Consider the following 19,051-nt stretch of genomic DNA (forward strand, 5'->3'; position numbering starts at 1 on the left):
CAATTTATTGTTTTGAGAAAAGGTCAAATGCGTCGTGAAAAATGTAATGCAGTTTTTTCAAAATGACACACTTTGGGCTTTTTTTGGTCTTGTCAATAATGGTGTATGCTTCAACAAAATGAACATTAAAATATCACAGCGATGCATAATAATTTCAAGTTTTCATAAGCTTCAAAAATACTCCAAAGATTTTTCATTAATCATAAATTTTTCAATGGATCGGGGAAGAAAATGCAATAAACAAAATGCACTAAGCCCTGCAAAATGCACTTATGTTTGGTTGAAAATTAAATCACTTAAGAACTAGGTATTGGAAATCACTGTGAACATAGTGACTTGAAGTAAGCAAGTTTGGGAATTTCAAAGTTCCTTTGATACAAATCTGTGATAAGTAGACTCTTGACTGTTGCTCAGAATATGTTGAAACGCAGTGGATAAATTGATGAGTATGTAAATAAAAAAATTAGAATAATACTCACATCTTCGATATCTTGAACATTGTCTTCCAAGTCAGATACCTATGATGCATGGGATAATTCAATAAAAAAAATTAGTTATACATCAATTTAAGAACTATGTAGTTCTCAGATACTGTGAAACAACAAATCATAACTTGACTTGGCAAGTCTGCTGCATGTGTACTTCATTTTCATCTCCTCATTTTTGAAAAATTTTTTGAAACGGTTACAAAATTTGAGAAGTCTGGAAAATCTAAAGCTGTACACCATAGAGTTGAATCCGTCTTAATTCTCTGGAACGTATCTTCAAGTTTACAGTTCCTGGCAAATAACATTAAATAACAAACCCTTTCATGGTTACCAGCATTAACATTATGAAGAGCTCTGACGTTGAATACGATGGTGTAAACAATGAATTCTGAACATATACTTTTTACAAACAAATGATGAACAGACACTGATAAAATGAGTTGAACATTCTATTACTGTAAAAAATTTCATACGTTTCTTTCACTTCATTTTTAAATTTGTCTCAAAGAACATAAGGCATGGTGATGCAACAGTTTAACAGTGAAACAACTTTGACAAGTTTACAAACTACTTACCCTATCTGTCAAGTCACCAGGTACGACTGATCCGCCACCATTTTCCAATGCTACAACTCGATTCTTCAAATCTGTGATCTCCGCATTGATTGCATCTAGCTGTGCTTGTAAGTCACTTGGAACATTCGCTAGTTTGTTTTTGATATCTTGGATATCATCTATGTTCTTTATTGCCTGTGAAATAAAGATAGACAACACTGCATTACAAATCAAATTCATATGAAATCACAAAAATAAAAACAAAGTCTGTAAAGGTTTTGGTCATTGAGGGCAGCCTCTATATGCAAACCAAAAATATTATATTGAACGGAGATACACAACAACTATATTCTCTGTTCTGATTTCAACAAGTGAATATACAGGTTATCCCTAACTCACTAGTCATAACATAGGATACCCCTGACCTTAATATCAGAGGTTGAAATCGTTATGGTAGGATAGCTTAAAACAGATAACATAATCCAAGGTCATTATGCCCTCACTCAAGAGATAATTATTTGAAGAATGTCACAATTTAGAAGTCTGTTTACCCTGTATTAGAAACCTGCAGGAGACAAAAAGGCCCAGAACAAATAACATTTACAATGCAAGATCCGAGGTACATGAATATTCCACATTGATTAAGGGTCATTAGCATAGAATTTTAATACCGAAACAATGCTCATTAGTGTAATCTGCATATTTGAATATCATTATACCTCGCATCTTGCACTAATAGAAATAACATTTAAAAGGCCAATCACAAGAAGGTTGAATCATGGGTATCAGGTGCAGGGTTCAAAGGTCATGGCAGAAGGAAGTGACATGGTGAGGTGTTTTCACTCACACATACACATCCCTATATGCAGAGAAAGAAATGTGTTCCAACCAGGACAGGTGAGTCTTTCTCTAAATAGTGGGGCAATGAAATCTATCTATCTGCCTATGTCTACATGGCAGATACACGGCTCAATGTCCGTGCACATCAAACTTACATGGCTCAATGTCAACAGGTGTCAGGTTACTGAACCACGGTAACTATCAGTGAGTCACGCAACTAATACTCCGTCCAAGGTCAAATCCCATCATGAAGTGTCTATACCAGATTTCACTAGTATGGGTACCTTGTAACTTAGGCATCCATCAGAGAGAACAGAAACCTTACAGGATTCAATGAAGGCAGTGTTTCACCTCTCAGCCTGGAGGGGGACTTGCACCAAGGACGAATCAACTGAACTTTGACCCCATGAACAAACACTTAAGAACATAGCAAATATAAACATTGTAGATTATAATCGCTGCTGTAGATTATAAGCACTGCTGTAGATTATAAGCACTTTGGAGGGGAGGGCTTTGTTTCTTTGTTCTCAAACACTACCAGAATAACTGTATTATTGATGACATTAAAAATTTCAAAATTTGTTTGTGTAAAAGTCCACTTTTCAACTTCAGATCACCAAGATTTTTACATGATAGCATGCATTTTACAAACCAGTATCTCTATTTCCCTTAGAAAAAAGGAAGGTGAACTACACAAGAGTCTACCTACACAACAAAATTTTATATGTTGTTGCATTCATGTGAAAAGCACTTCAACTCCAGTGAAATCACTTACACTCAAAAGTGGGCGTAGCAGGGTTCACAGAAATCCATAGGCGTGTACCTGTCTGCCAATGTATTTCCCCACAGGCAGGGGTGTTCATGTTGTTCTGTTAATGCTGTTTGTTTTGGTAAAATTTTGTTTATGATTCTCCAGATATGTTTATTTGATTAACAGTAATTATCATTTAATCAAATTAACAAACAGTTATGACTTTTGATGTGGTCGTCATGGTAACATCAATGGGTCATGACCTTTGGCTTTGAAGGGGCACATTTCTGGGATTCCACCCTTGGGCCGTTTTTTGTTCTTGAATTGGATGCCACATCACAGACCTTTTTGATTGAGAGCAGTAACTTGATCCCCGACTTCATTTGCTCCCCTCCAGGAAGAAGTGCCAATGCCAAAGCTCAATGATCGACGTCATGGAGTGGGCCATACCACTCAGTTTAACAGGTGGTTCAGAGGTAGGTCAGACAGAACAGGGCATGTGCAAAAGGGCACTGTGCATTTGTCAAAGCAAAGACATCACAGACAATGATTGAACTCAGAAAGAAACTGTCAGGAAATCAGGATTGATGTTATCAGCTAAAATGTAACCTTAAACTGAAGTCATTTTAACAATGGATCCAGAAAATTCAAATATTTATAAAAGTAAATTCTGTTTAAACATGATAGGATATCCCTCACCCATTACAGCTATGCTGAACACACCAATCATGTGACCTGGTAAAAACAACAGCCTTTAGAGTTTGAACACAGATGGCGCTTCTTGCAACTTTCAGTGAACATCCTCTGCATGGCAGAATCCCATGCCTGGGAGAACATTTTTACATTATTCTTGAGGGATCTCAATTTTACAGAAGTCATTTCACTCAGCTTGTTTGTCTGACCTGGTCATACATGGATACATTTAAAGCATTTACCGCACTTTGAGGGAAGCTGAATTGCTGGTTTCCTGTTACAAAAATCAACTCTCTCACATACATTTTGCAGCAGCCATGCAATGTTGGCTGTTTACACATATTCAGTCTCAGGGAACATGGGCACTTTGCCACAACATTTTGTTTTTGTTGCCGCCACTTTTCAATGGATAGACACATGTTCTGGGCGCAACGACCCCTTCAACTGTCACAAGGAAAACTTTGCCAGTTCCACTGTCATTGCAGAGCACATACATACATCCATACATCATCATGTCTCTGCAATGATCTTGTAGGTTACCAGTGAAATGCCCCTTGCAGCTGCATATAACACTTCTACACAGCAAGCACAATGTCTGTTCTATTGATCTGTGTACCGTATATGCATGTATATACGTGTACCAACTTAGAGTGCACTGAGACATACTAAGGTACTACCACACATCCTGTGTCCAAATATCATAAATATAAATATTGTAAATATTATGTGAAGCCTATTCTGAAGTGACTGGCAGAGCCAGCCAGCATCAAACGCATGTCATTATATAAGACAGTAGCAACTTTACATAAAGAGATATGGTGCCACAGAGTTATATATCAGCGCTTTGTAAAAACTCATTGTCAAAGCAGAGCAAGACAAGCCAGCAAGGCTGTTAGTAGAGTATACATGTAACTTCATTTTGTGTGACAATAATGTTACTATGGTGACAAGTTTTATAATCAACAAATACTTCACTGTCGGAAAACATGATAAAATCATATTCAATAATACTCTTAATAAATTTTGAGCTTAGTTAAAACTGACTTTTAACAGTATTGTTACATTGGTCTTGAGATATATTATTGCCCAGGTCAACTGGGAGTCCAGATATTCATTATTGCCTATAATATACATTTATCATGTTGTTATGAAGTAATACGGTTTCTTGCCTCTACAATGAAGACCATACAGCGACCACCCATGTTTTGATGTAACTTGTATGATGCAATACAGGATGATGCAATAGCAGACATGTGGCGCATAAATTTATGACTACCAGGCAATAAAAAATGTCGAATGGGTGGTGGTGGGGGGGGGGGGGGGGAGGCAATGAAAATTTTTTTAGAAACTTGGACAAAAACTACATATTTTGAAAACAAACTTATGCATGCAATCACATTGCACTGACAGGTACTAGTTACATCCTATTCCTAGTTGAAGTACCCTAACCGACAATCTACATGTAAGTTCCTCTTAAAATTCCACAAATACAACGATTTGTGACTGTCTGGTGGTATCAGGCACACAACTTCCTGCCAAGAATTCACTGCTGAAGTTTTGGCAAGAATCCAGCTGGCTGCAATAGGCACGCCCTTTTACTATATAAAATTTTAATGTCTTTTAAATTTACTATTTAAAAACACTGCCCTGACTCTTTTTGTCTTTTTGGTTGTATTTCCCCCACATAACCCATCCATGTACACATTGAAATCACACAACAGTTGTAACAAGGGTGATGAACTGATATCTGCAGTATATGAACCACAATTATCCTCTTTCAAACAGTGGAAACGTATACAGAGAATGGTAATCAAAGAGTAAATGGGCCAGTAACCTTGGAGGATTTTTTGCTGATTAGTTTTCACACCCTAGCTATTTAAAAACTCCCTGAGTCATGGAGTAAAAGATCATATAAAAACATTACATTTGCCAAGGAGTCTCTGCAACTCAGTACAGAACACACAGAATTATTTTCAGACACACACTTGATAGTAAAGTATTCTCAAGTAGTTTAAAGAAAAGTTGGCAATTTGCCACAAATAAAATAGCTGATCTCTTTGCTCATCTTTTGAAACAACGAACCACTAACAAGACACATGTCAATGAATCAGTGTTTGAAAAAAGAAAATTATATCGGGCATCTCTGGGTATTTTGCATAATTTTTTTCTTTTTAGTTTTGCAGATCAACTCAGTGAATTAGAAGGAATAACTTTAAAATGATACTAATTTTGTTTATTCTGGGGACGCTTTCTCTGGGTTAATTTTTCAGTCAGTTCCCTACATGAGCTCATACCGTTTCAAGAAAGAACTCGAAAATCAAAACTATCACTGGGGAGGTAAATTGCAGTGAGTGTCTTATTACTTACTCCAATATCAGACTAGACGCACAGCCGATAAAATGACTGCAATACTTTCTAGGCAATCTTCCATCACTACATCTCATAATTCACAAACATCAACCTAAAACCAAGTCACTACAAACCATGGGAATGTGGAGATCCATAAACATACATCACTCAACTGATATCACACTTATCATATGTTTCTTAAAAATCACCTTTTTTAGCAACAACTCATGATTAAAGATACACGGTCACCGTTAATTTGCATATTCCATATATGGTAAAGGGGCAGGGCTTAGCGTATTACCCAGTAACACCTGTAGCTGTCGGTCCTCCATATTTGATACGTCAAAGAACATTGTAGTGGTCTACGCTACTAAGTATGCTATGGCTGTTCGTGTGGAGGAGCCCTTTTTAAAAAGAGGCCATCCACATAAAATCTATGATTGGCTATGAAAAAACAGGTGACCAAATACCTTTAATACATATTGTTCATTTTGTCAAAGTCATGAAGATAAATTTAGATACAGACTATAGATGGTAAGTGTCTCTAAAATGTTTTGTTACAGCATAAAGTTATGGCTAATGAAACAAAACAAATTTAACTATTTCAAAAGGTGTCAGATTTTAATATAGTCCGCCAGCTGAGCAATTGCCTGAAATATTAGTAGTCAGTAGTGCCTATGATTTACCTATGGCATGCATAGCTCACTTTCTTGTCTTTGTGTAGCACAATATTTTCTTTTCTAGACAAGAATCATCAATTTAAGTTGAGTTAGATAACAAGGGCACAGTAGTACAAACTTGTCAGTATGAACATCAATCTTGTTGAAACTCTTGTTTTTCATTCCATGCCTCTAGATTGGTCTGACTCAATTTATGATCAACACCACAATTAATTATCTGAAATGGCTTGGAAAACAAATTGTAAAGACAGAGCCCCCTGACACACCCCTGACACACTCCCCACATCACAATGGTTTAGGATGGTGCACAGAACCAGGGAAGCACAGCAGAAGCTGACAGCATGCCAAGTTGTTTACAAACATGTATATGTGTTGGCGGTTGTGTTGACATAGAAGGCATGTCCGGTCACCGACATCTCTGCTTGCAGGAAAATTAAGCCGGACATCTTTTCTTGGAACAGAATGATTTGGCATTGAGCACTGACATTTGACATTCATACCCGGTAAATATTACTGAAACACAACAAATCCTGTTGAGAGCACTTTCAGATCACTTTTTCGGTGCACCCAGTGAAATCCCCCACAGCATCCTGTGCGCATTTTTTTACGTTGCAAATATTTGTAACAGAGTATTTCCTAACAGCAAGTCAAGGAAGGTCGCAAGGTGGTTTTGTTTCTTTATTGTTGTTGAAACTACCTTGGTAGTTCATGGTAGTAACGGGTACAAATGACAACTCATGCTTCAAGTTAGCATTCCTGAAAATTCACCAACTCCATCCATTTATCCCTCAAATGACACGTCACCATATATTTATCATATGTGATGTTCATTGTACTCCACCTCGTAATGCTCTGAGTCATATCTATTTGAAGACAAAAATTCAGAGCTTTGAGACTATCAACTCTGGACCCCACTTGATAAACACTAAGAAACCATGCAGAAATTATGAACTCACCGCCTCTCCTCTTTAAAGTTACAACTGCATAAAATATCATCAAGTGTATATGTAAGTAAATATGAATACCTTACAATTACTTGTTCTTTTTTTAATAATATACACTAAATTTGCTGTTTACTTCAGTACTGTGAATGAAAATGATGTTAAATAGTCCTATGAACACACCTAATGATGGAACTGGGCGGCTGAGGAGAATACATGTAAGAGTTAATTTGTCTGAAAAAGATTTGGTTGAAGTTTACAAACAACCTACTCCCACATGCTTGAATTCCAGTCAGAGTGACATAAGCCAAACAGTGTGGAAGGTCACAATTATTGGAAACCACATTTCTTCTTCCTTATCTATACTTTGATCGTATATAGTTGAACTGTGTGGGTCACTTGACTTCCATGTATACATTTACACATTATATTTGACACCATACTATTATATGTGTCGTGAAATTTTGTGACCGAAACAAAAACAAAACGTGGTTTCAGGAAACGACAAGTATATCTTCACTGAACAATCATACTGCTGGCAGTAGGAATTATGTGAGTAGTCGGTTCGTCTGTGTCACCTCATTTCAGGAAATATCTGAGTAAAGTTCAAGTTTCTAGATGAAAGTATCAAGTTCATATGAGATCACAAACTTTTCACCAAGCAAGATACGTAATTTATCAAAATTTTGTGTAAGTTGATAGCTTAAAAAATGCAATAAGATGAAAAACGGATACTAGTTATGTAAAAGTGAGCAACACAAAATTTGGGCAAGTAGGACAATAAGGCACTCCCTCATGGCATGTTTCAAAAATGTTTTCTAATTCCAACCAAGCTGTATATGACTCAATAATATGACCACTGAATAGGGTGCTGTGGCATTTCAAGGATTCAAACAAGGAATCTCAAGGTCTTTGTCCCAGTGGGGAAAAAAGGGAATTTTCATATTAAGAATCTGAATGTGAATCTTAAATTTGTGTTACACATTTATAAAATAATTTCACATTAACAGGGGTGTAAGTATCTTTGGCTATGGGGAAGTCTATAAGTTTAAAACTGATTTGGAGCCGTGCCACATCCGAGGCTATGATGGCTGAGCTTAAAAACTGTTTGGACAGATTCCAGAAGTGGAATGCTATCCCTGTAACTCAAAACAACGCCAGTGGCTATGATGCAATATAAATTTTGATCATCCAGTTGCAGAATTATTCTCTCCAGGAGAGTCCTTCAATACTGCAGTCTGTGGCTGTAACACTACACCAGGGGAGTTGACATCCTAAAACCATAAATTAATTTTCAAATCTCATAATTTACACCACATCCTTTTGGTGGTCCACCAACATCCGCCATAATTTACTAATATTATGTTTTCCTTCTTTCTAAATCAGTGATTGTTACTCAATTTCCCAGAATTACTGAATCTTTCACATCGTCACCTCAATTGTTTTTACAAGTTTTTAAGATTTCCGCGTTTCTTTCCGTGATTCAAAATAATGCCCAAGATCCATCACTAATTTGAAAACATAAATATTGTTCGGAAATTGAGACAAGACTTTCAGAAACTGCACTTAATTACGGAATGACCGGTAATGTGTTTTTGTGACCATAACAGATGTTGTTATTCAAAAATTCCCAATAACATGTCATTATGGAATACAGTAAGGAGACCAATGCACACAGACATACTTGTCTTTGTCTAAATTTCTGTTTGCAACCAATGTTGCATATACATTGCTATATTCAGTGAGTGATATTTAGTAACAAACTTCCAATTGCATTGATGTGTCTTCTCACACTTGCTTTTCACACTTGCTTGAAGCAAGCAGGTAGCTCAAAAAAATAGTGCATTACATTCATGTGCATGACCTCCCCTCCTGACTCTAACACATTTTATAGAAATCAGGTCACAGTCTCCAAATTTTAATAGTGTTTTTTCTCTCACAGAATTTTCAGACATAAAATTTCATGAGAAACTTTATTTCAGGATATGTAACTTCTCACTGCAATGTCTCATTCCTATTTAAAAAGCTGACCACATTCTTGGTGTTTCCATCCTTTAAAGGTATACTGTCACCTGTTCTAATTTTGCCACAGTTACCATGGAAAGAGAAAATCTAACCAATCACAGATTTTAAGTGGGTGGCCGCTTTTTAAAAACAGCGCCCTCACATGGGCATTTTGAATACCAAGGAACGCCCCTTTGATCATATATGGGCATATTTAGATTACAGGTGACTGTATCCTTTAATTCTACATGAAATGTTATAATAGAACAATAAAGCATGTAACAGATTCATTTGTATACCTCTTTCAAATTACAATGGGATTGATAACACTGCCATATAGACATAAAAAAAAATCTTTCCAGTTATTGCAAGATTGTGCGCGTCATACATATTCATTTGCCATCAGTTGGTCTCATGGAAATCTGTAACCATGACAACATGTCATCATGGATGATGAGTAGTCTTATCAATGAGTATTTAAATGGTTCTCTTCAATGCAGAGAATTTTCGCTCGTGAAGTTTGAGAAAATTAATAGAATTATTATAAAGTGTTATCTGCTTGTGTTGTTTCTGAATGGTTTTGGAACTGTAATACGTTTATATGACTGCACTGATGTACTGAGGAAAGGGAGACTAGGTTTGACGAGGAACCATTGTAAAATTTAGATGGGTTTAACACCGTACAATAAATTACCCACAATGCTCTTTGATTTGTATCATTGAAGGTTACTTTTCTTATAACTTTTTCAGTTCTGCATGTAAGCAATGATGTGAAGCATCAGAATAATTGTTAAATACTATCTAGTAAAGGACTTTTAGATATTTCAGTGAAAGTTTCCAAATATCCATTATACAACCATAAAAGTCACACTCTTTAGGTACTACAAATGCCTTACTTTTGGGTAGCAAGTTATGACCAACTGAAGGGGTCATTTTCTGAGAAAAACTTGGCATGTAAATTTCTTCTGTTGTTTCCTTTGGAAAAAATCAATTTCCTTTTATTTCATAAAACAGGTGCAGCTAGTCTCCCTACTTGCCATCACATTATTCTGTAGGCCGAAGACACAATCAGTGGAAAATTTTACAAGAATGCAATCTCCTCTCTCAATCTTGCATAATTTTCCAAATCATTTGAAAAGAGAACTGAGAGGAATGGTGTGCTTATGTAAAAGTATGTTTTTAGAATTTTTACAACAACTAGTCTATGAATGTGACTACACATGGTAGACCTGGTAGACTTCACTGAGGAATCTCCAATGATACAAATCATAATGAATTATGGGAAATCAACAGTACATTTGGTTTTCGGCCTTTAACAAAGAAAAACAAAGGCTTCGCATGGCTGGCCAAGCACAATAATACTGTATAGGGCAATCTTTTCTTTGATTCTCACCTTTACATCTTTGAACTAACATTTCTGGTAGAGTGGTAGGTTTAGGTTATTTTATAAACAGTGCAAGAGTTATAAAATTTCCCCACCCACACAGTTTTCAGTTGAGTCATAATAAGACAAAGAATACTGCCTCCATACAAATGAATGATAGAGTTGTATTTCACTGTAACAAGTTGTCATCCTTTGAGTCTTGCGCACATGAAATTACTGTACCATGACAACTCAAAGCACAAACTCCCCCTGGCTATTAGGTGTGTACCAACACCAGCTGTGTAAAAAACATTATGTCTAGTAAAGAGGATCCAATTTTAAAACCCTTTAGGGATATTCACCTGTGAGACAATACATGATGAATCTCCTCACTGTATTCATGTTCTGCATCATTTCCTGGTTGAAAAGTACACTGACATTTCTTTCTTCCAACGGTATGTCAATAGTATTTGTTGTTATCGTATGCCTTGGTTCTTATCTTTACATCTCCTGCTGCCTATTGCTGAAGTAAAAGCAGTTCAATTTACAGGGAGTCTCTTGTAAGATGCTAATTGCAAAACCATTGCCAAATATGCACAGAAGATCATATAGACCGACATATCTTTATTGTATACATATAGATTTCAGTCCTCTAATTTTATTCAATATGCCCATATTTTACTGAAGGAAACGCCAGGTAACTTTTCAAATGAATGTGTAACAGATCATGCCTGTGTGATTTCTAACTCTAAAAGCCTAATTCATACATGTACAAGTTGGCATGTACATAAGTAGAAACAGTTCATGCTCTAAATTATGATATTTTAACGATAATTGCTCTGGTTATTTTTGTTTTGTCTTTTGTTGGAATTATAAATTTGAGAGAGATGTACATAAGCTTTAGTGAGAAAATATTATCTATGTTTTCTAAAATGTTTGCAAGTTACCTGTACATGTGCTTTGTTATACACAAACAATTGATGTTTGTTACATGATGCGAAGTGAACAGAAAAAGTCCTTGAAAACTTCTGCACACAAGAAAACAAAACACAGTGTACTGCAAAAAGGTCAAGGAAAGGTCTCCATGCCCTTTTCAATAGCTCCGGCAAACTCCGGCAACGCAGAATTCTTTGTTTTTCCTGAGAGAAAAAAGGAGAGCATTTCAAGGTCTGAAGTTCCTGAAATTGCACAGTTTTCAGGTTTGCACCTTTTAAAATAATGACTCATTATGTACCAATGACAAATTGTCGATTGAATCCCTGAATATGGACTTCGCCAAAAGGTTGATTTCATTGAAACACAGACGCCACTTCTTGAGTCAACATGACCAACCTATAAATCAAACATTCGCTGAATTTTGAAGCCATCTACGCAAGCATTTAAAGTCACCTGGTTGTTCCCGTATCAGGTAGAACAACTGTAATTGCCTTCTTAAACAAGCCCTTGTAAACCACAAACCCTCTTATTGTGAAGAGTTCACAGTTTCCCTGAACTTACACGCTCAGTATCAATAACACCAAATGTCTCAAAGAGCATTACAGCTTGGTGAGTTATGAAAGCAACTTTCTCTTTCTGAACACTACGTGAACATTCCAAAAGCCTAATTACTATAGGCCTTAATATCCTTCAATGCAACTTTCATTATGACTGTTTTGTGTGCAAAACAATAACAGCTATTTCACACTGCTTGTTCACATTAACTTCAGTGGAGTAAAACAAATGACTGGTGATTCTTAGCACCTGTTGAAATTTGACAGATTCACAAGTAGACGGAAGCTGTGAACGGTAATCACATGATAATGATCAAACACCTTCACAGCTACACTGCGATTGCTACTGACACTGTCATTATCAAGTTTACTATTAAAATTTGGTTATACAATCTCATTGAAGATTAACACAGTGTACCAGTATGTAAAACCATGAATTCCAACTAACCCCTCCTCTTGTTAGGCCTTTTTACATGTTAATTTACTAAATAAGGGAGGAAATATCAGCTGGGGGTGGGGGGTGGGGCGCTAAAACTGAGAAAAAAATTTCAGGATTTTTTTACACCTTTGCCAGAATATGAATGGAAAGTGAAAAAGTGGAATTAAAGGCAAAATTTTTTCTGTCTATGCCAGAACTGAGCAATTAAAAGATCTCTGCTTGTTGTCCTTGCTCTGTTAACCCTTGCTACACAAATGGTTCATCCTCCAGTAATTATGAATTATCTAGAGGCAGAAAACAGGCGATGATATTGACAATTCAAATCATGCTGTACTGTACAACTTATAACACATTAGATCTTGAAGGCACACTGTAATGCCATGCAGTAGTGTTTGTAAATGTGAACGGATAAATGCAAGCATTATCTAAAATTAAAAATTTGACTCTTGATGTTATAGGACACCCTAATGGCTAGTGTCAGCTTATGTGCGTTCTGTCATGACAAGTGTTTCATTCATAATGGATTTATTTCTAGTTTGTGTACAATTGACTGGAAAACAACTTTATCAGGCTGAATTCAAGCAATCAACAAAGATTAGGAATGTTGTAGTAATACTCATCCTAGCAGTTTGAATATTACAGATTTATTTCACTCATTACTATTCTCTTTATAAGTCTGACTCCTCCCTCTGGTGTCTACGCAGCAGTTTTACGAGCTCTGACAAACTATCTAGAATAATCCACATCAGAGCAACTGAGAAAGGTGAAGCTTTAATGCTGCCCTTTCTAGGGAAAGACGGTTGTTCATATCCACATGTTGTATTTACAACTCCAGTTCACCACAAGTCAAGGCCATGGAAGCCTTGCAATTCACTTTTTCTATTCACAGACCCTAGGAAAATGGTCTACGGTCTATTGAATGGGCCTGCAAACACTTTCTGTTACTTTCACAGGTGTGAATTACCCAAAGCAGACAGAAAGTACAACAGACTCACAAAACATTCTTTTGTTCCATTCAAAATGTGTGACACAGGAATTAAATTCACTTGAATCTGGCTATTCATTGAAATCATTTATAGAATGGACATACATGTACATGGGTGAGGATAACTGCTTCGCACTTCAAGGTTTGGTTAATGCACTCATACAAACGGGGTGATAACGAATGCCCTACCCTGTGATAGTGACAATCACCTCATGTATATACAAGCAGAATTCCCGCGCTACTGTCTATGATATTAATGAGGAATTAATTCACTTTCTTTCATGAACTAGTTTAACTATTTTTGATATTCAGGGCATTCAATGACATTTAAAGATCTTTTGGTGGTAAATATTGATGAGTTTTCCACATATTCTTCTTCAATTTGTAAGATAAACTTGATTGTTCTTTTCCCCAAATCACCTCAAATGTGGGCAACTAAGTTCTAGTCTGGACTAGAATTCATTTGTCAACAGTTACAAGAAAAACTGTGCACAATAAATTGTGTTTACAAGTCTATTAGATCCCTCCATAGCTACGAAGAGGTCCACACTAATAATCAAATTGCATACCCTGCCTATATTGAGCAGAATGGAAAAAAGTCAACAACATGAGTAGATAATGAAAGTTATACATTGATTAGGAAAGTTAATTCATGGATAGATATATTTTCTTCCTCTTCAGGGAAGCTACTACATTTAAGGTTGTTTTTTAACTTTTATAGCTTTTTTCATAAGGCCAAAGTAATTAAATTCTTTGTTTTGCGTCCCCAGCCGCGTAGGTTTTTAAGGTTTTCATGAAAAACACACACAATGTATTTGAATAGGAAATTTTAGGACATGACCGCTTAGCTTTTTTGAACTAAAGTTTTGTTACAATTTTTTATTTGCTGCAATCAAATTACATTGTGTTAATTTTCTTGTGTGTGTTTTTCAGCCGCTTAGACGCGTACCTTTTCCCATTTAGAGTGGACGCAAAACAAAGAATTTAATTACTTTGGCCTAATGCGGTTATTAGCATGTTTTCAGAGTCTCGGTAGGATAATATGGCAGAGAGATCATCAAGAGCAGACCGAACACTGATAGGAGCAGAGAGATCATCAAGAGCAGACTGAACACTGATAGGAGCAGAGGGTGCCCTCTTTTGACATCACTGTGACATTTACTTGTCCCATGTGACAATTTACGATCCAAGCCGACTAAAATATGCTGCATCTCACTCAACGCCCGCTGCAGGGTCAAAGAACTTTCTGTCAACATTTTTCAAAACACTAGAGCACAATGTATTGTGCAGTCAAAAGCTGTGAAAGCTGTCAGAAAGTTATAGATGATCCAATCCAAAATACAGGTATCAGGTTATGGTAAAAGAGCATGAACTTAGATAATTGTTTTTTTAGCATCTGTACTAAGTCGTGTGTGCAAAGGACTGGCTGCACTTAAGTACTTATTATTCTAGTCAACTTGTATGACCTACTTTGCTTTTCTAGAAAAAACATAATCGGTACATTTCAGACCTAAGTAGCATTTCTGGAGGTTTTTTGTGAAAGCTAAAAGTTGCGTTGAGAGGAAAACAAGGACCTTCTCTTTCCTGCTTGAAAAACAAGAGGGAAAAACTTGATCTGCAGTCAAAATTAGATTTTACATGGCCCATACACTTTCCGGTCAAGAGATTTCTCCTCTTGTCTCTGATTTCTATTGTCAGTGAAGAGAATAAAGATGTGGAGTGGTACCCTGGAGCAATTCACACACTGTGTTCAGGACTTTTGTTCCCTGTGAGGCATAGACTCCGTTCTCTTTTCTTTGGCTGTCAATCTCATCTTTGTCAATTTTCATTGCCTACCTCTAAATAAAGAGATGAGAAATAGGTGACTGCATGAGTTTGTCAAGGAGCCGCTGGAAAAACTTCACCTGAAGGGAGTTGATTCCCTCGTCTCATCGGGATGGACAATAAAGGTGAATTCTTGATGTCTGTGTCTTGCAGTTGACAGCAAAGACTGCTGAAGGGGGCATTTTGTGCAAACTATGGTGGCCCAAATCATTCCAGATATATTTAGTATTGATATGATGCTACACAGTCCAGTATCTGTTAGTTATGTATGTCTGTAGAAAACAGCATCTTTAGACAATCTCTTTCATAGAACCATAAGTTATTCATGTTAGTAAAATGTCACATACATTACCACATGTATTCATATCCCTGATATTAGTAGTCATATTGAAATTTTCATATCTTCTACAAGGGCCATACATTAAACATACAATCATCTCAAATTTGCTGCGAAAAATTATGTAGTCCAGGATATTTTTTCAATTTTTCCAAAAGTGAACTTATGATATGTTTTTAGCCTCTAAGGCTATATCCAAAAATATTGTTCCTCAGATTTGTTTGGCAAAGCTACAGTGGTGGTGAGCGTTGTTTTAAATCTTTTTTTAATTAACCAGCGAAATATCCCTCTAGTTACATTGTTACCGACAACTTATAATCTAGATTTTACACACTGTCTGCAATAACTCCTCCTGGCCTATATGTAAGCTCAGTTCTTGTTATTGAAAATTAAGCGTGTAACTCATCTCTGCATCTCACACTGACTTGCATATTTTCTTCAAGTGTGTGTGGTCACTTCGATACCGAGACAAACAGCAACAACAGTCCTGGTTCACCAGTATCACCATAAACACAAACCCACCACACATACGGAACAATAACAGCACTCATTGCTTTTGAATTGCCCACACAAAAGTTGCTGGATTAAGTTTTGTTAAAAATACAAAGACACATTTCTTGTCAATCAGCGATTTTTTCTTTCGTAGAAAAGCTGTACAAGAAAAGCTTTCCTGTGCAAACACAAGTACCTGTAACCTTTGACCTTTTTTCCTGAGATACCTGTAGAATATTAAGTGTTTGTAATACTTCTAGAGTGACATGTCTGTATTTACATTTTGTAACTTAAGTGTGATGCAGCTTAACAACAAATTTTTAGAGACTTGTTATTTCAATTTTATGGTTCTTTACAGTCTTTACAGAATCATTATTGACTTGACTTGGTGTACAGTTAGTATGAATTCACTTTGAAATCAGTAGAGTAATGAGACATATCCTTAACGAAATACACTTCTTGAAAATATAAATTTATTTTGTCTCATCTTAGTAATAATTAATAAGGTATCATTGTATGTGTCATGTTTTGATGACAAAAAATGTTAAGGAATCAGGATTATGTTGTGATTTGCAGACTTAAACCTTTTGCACTGAGCAGAAACATAGCCGTATGGTTGTTCACTTAGAAAACCTAGGACACAAAAGGCAGGAATTCACACTCTGGGAACTGAAGTAACATTTCTGCTGTCCCTACTAGCATTGAGATAAAATCATAATATGTCCCGGCATGTCTGCCAAGGAGAATCACAGAAGATACGGAAGCATTAAACAGCTTTACCCACTGGATTTGTATGACTAACTGTGAGACCGAAAAAAAACCTAAACTAAATATCTTGCATTTTTTCCAGCTTCATTCCACTGTTCACCCAGTCTTTAAACTCTAACTTGCTTATCGTGTTGCTTATCGATCTGTTGGCTTGAATGAATCATATTCTTCAATGCAAAAACATCTGAACAGCCAAACTTGGTCAACTGACATTCATTTCATGCATGCATTGACAAAAGTCCTTTATACTTTAAGATATGATATTTTGAAACTTCACAACAAAGTTTCAACTCTGTTGAAATTCACATGCCCCTACAATCACAACAAACACACAAATGCTGTGTGCAGAGACAAAACAATGAATAAGTGTGTTGTAGTGAAAACACATCCGTCACTGAATACATATATCTCCTAGAGGCATCAGATGTCTTGTAGTAGATATTCAAGGACAGATGTATCAGTGTGTGTATTAACAAGGGCATTAGAGTTTACAGCTGCCAACATCTGTAAAAATAGACACTGAATGACTGATGTCTAGACTCAAGACATTAAGAGTCAGAGATTACAGTTTCAAAACTTGAATCAGATACTTCCTGAGTCACTGCATACATGCAGTCTACTCTAGCGACATACCATACTGAAAGGCCAACTCATGACTTCACGTCCAAATTATTTTCAGCTATCTGTCCCTGTAGAGTGTTTGATCCCCATCTTTCACTGTCATTAGTGTCAAATTATACTGTCTACAGAGAAACTAAATGCCAACATATAGAAAGATACAAAGGGAGCATCCTATCTTAGCTCACATAAGTCAAAATTCCTGTGTTTTTCACATTCTGATTTTCTACTGCAGACACTGGAGTAAGGTCACAACGTTGCATGTATACAACATAATTGGTTAGAAGGGCCTGTTTATTGTTTCTGCACAAGTAGGTCACAGATACAAATCTCACTGGACAGATCTTCAATTGTGAGTCAGAGAGATATATCTACAACAGCATAAATTAATTTTTGATTTCTCCTCTTCCAAAAGATGTCAACAGTCATGTGGCCAACTACACTAAAAGTGCAAAAAGTTGTAAAAAATGTCGAGACTGGAAAAGCTGAAAGGTTGCACTCTGAAGTGTAAGGTCACTCAAGGTCAATCCCATGCCCAAATATGCTTTTGATTAGCCCCGTAACCTTTTGTTTGGTTCATGATTCTCTAACTTTAAGATTCAGACAGCTTCACTTTCAGTGATCCAAAGAAAAACTGTCGAAGTCTAGGGGGGTTGTTGGTTGTGACATCTGACCATGTATTAAACCTTGTTTGCCTGGGACCAAAACAGTAATCCTATCTGAAACATCGCCGCAGGTTCACTACACAAGTTAAAACTGGCAAATTATCCTAGTGTGTGGGAGGCAAGATGTACCGTTGAATGATGCCAACTGCTGATATGTCAAGACACAGCACAGTTTCCCATGTAGCTAAGTTCAGATTCAGGTTTAGAGGTTGAAACCTGGTTAAATACAGATAAAGGCAATCCTGAATTCTTATATCTGAATGGGAAGAAAAACACAGATATACTTTAATTGACATAGAATTAGAATCCCTTGTTCTGCCTCAGAGTGACATAAAATATACACATTAAGTTCATAAACATTAACTATCAAAGTTCACATCTTGCCATAAGGTTTTCCTCTTTAACATAGTAGCAAAATTCTTTAAATTGCCATGAAATATAATTTGAAACACTTCAAATGCAGAAAAGATGCTTAAGCAATGATTAATTTCAAGGCTGTTAAATTCTTGGTGATGAAATAAGAGCATAAAAATTTAAGATTACCAAAACCATTTGGCATGAAAACATTCAGATGGACTATGAAAACTGACACTTCTTTGACGATACATTTGTACAGATTACCGTGAATAGCATATGACAACTTATCAGTTCATTAGGAAGGCTGCAGGCCATGACGACATTCATAAGGAATATATATACAGTCAGTAAAAGATTTCTTCTCGGCCAATCATTCAAAAATGTCTGATCGTAAGGTAAACCAGACACCATCT

The 19,051-nt window shown here is 36.3% G+C and overlaps 1 protein-coding gene and 1 long non-coding RNA gene across 2 annotated transcripts in view; one reads left to right on the top strand and one right to left on the bottom strand.

Moving 5' to 3' along the window:
• Positions 1 to 19,051, bottom strand: part of LOC139117443 (cubilin-like) — a 103,012-nt gene that overhangs the window by 65,431 nt on the left and 18,530 nt on the right. The window contains exons 3-4 of the mRNA XM_070680560.1: positions 1,064 to 1,237; positions 480 to 518 (exon numbers count right to left, since the gene is read on the bottom strand). Of these exons, the coding sequence (XP_070536661.1) occupies positions 480 to 518; positions 1,064 to 1,237 (213 nt within the window). The remainder of the gene's footprint in view (positions 1 to 479; positions 519 to 1,063; positions 1,238 to 19,051) is intronic.
• Positions 1,832 to 19,051, top strand: part of LOC139117444 (uncharacterized) — a 28,814-nt gene continuing 11,594 nt past the window's right edge. The window contains exons 1-2 of the long non-coding RNA XR_011548536.1: positions 1,832 to 1,939; positions 3,031 to 3,109. This is a non-coding gene — a long non-coding RNA (uncharacterized lncRNA). The remainder of the gene's footprint in view (positions 1,940 to 3,030; positions 3,110 to 19,051) is intronic.

The sequence above is a fragment of the Ptychodera flava genome, chromosome 18 (assembly GCF_041260155.1).
Source record: "Ptychodera flava strain L36383 chromosome 18, AS_Pfla_20210202, whole genome shotgun sequence".
Taxonomy (NCBI): domain Eukaryota; kingdom Metazoa; phylum Hemichordata; class Enteropneusta; family Ptychoderidae; genus Ptychodera; species Ptychodera flava.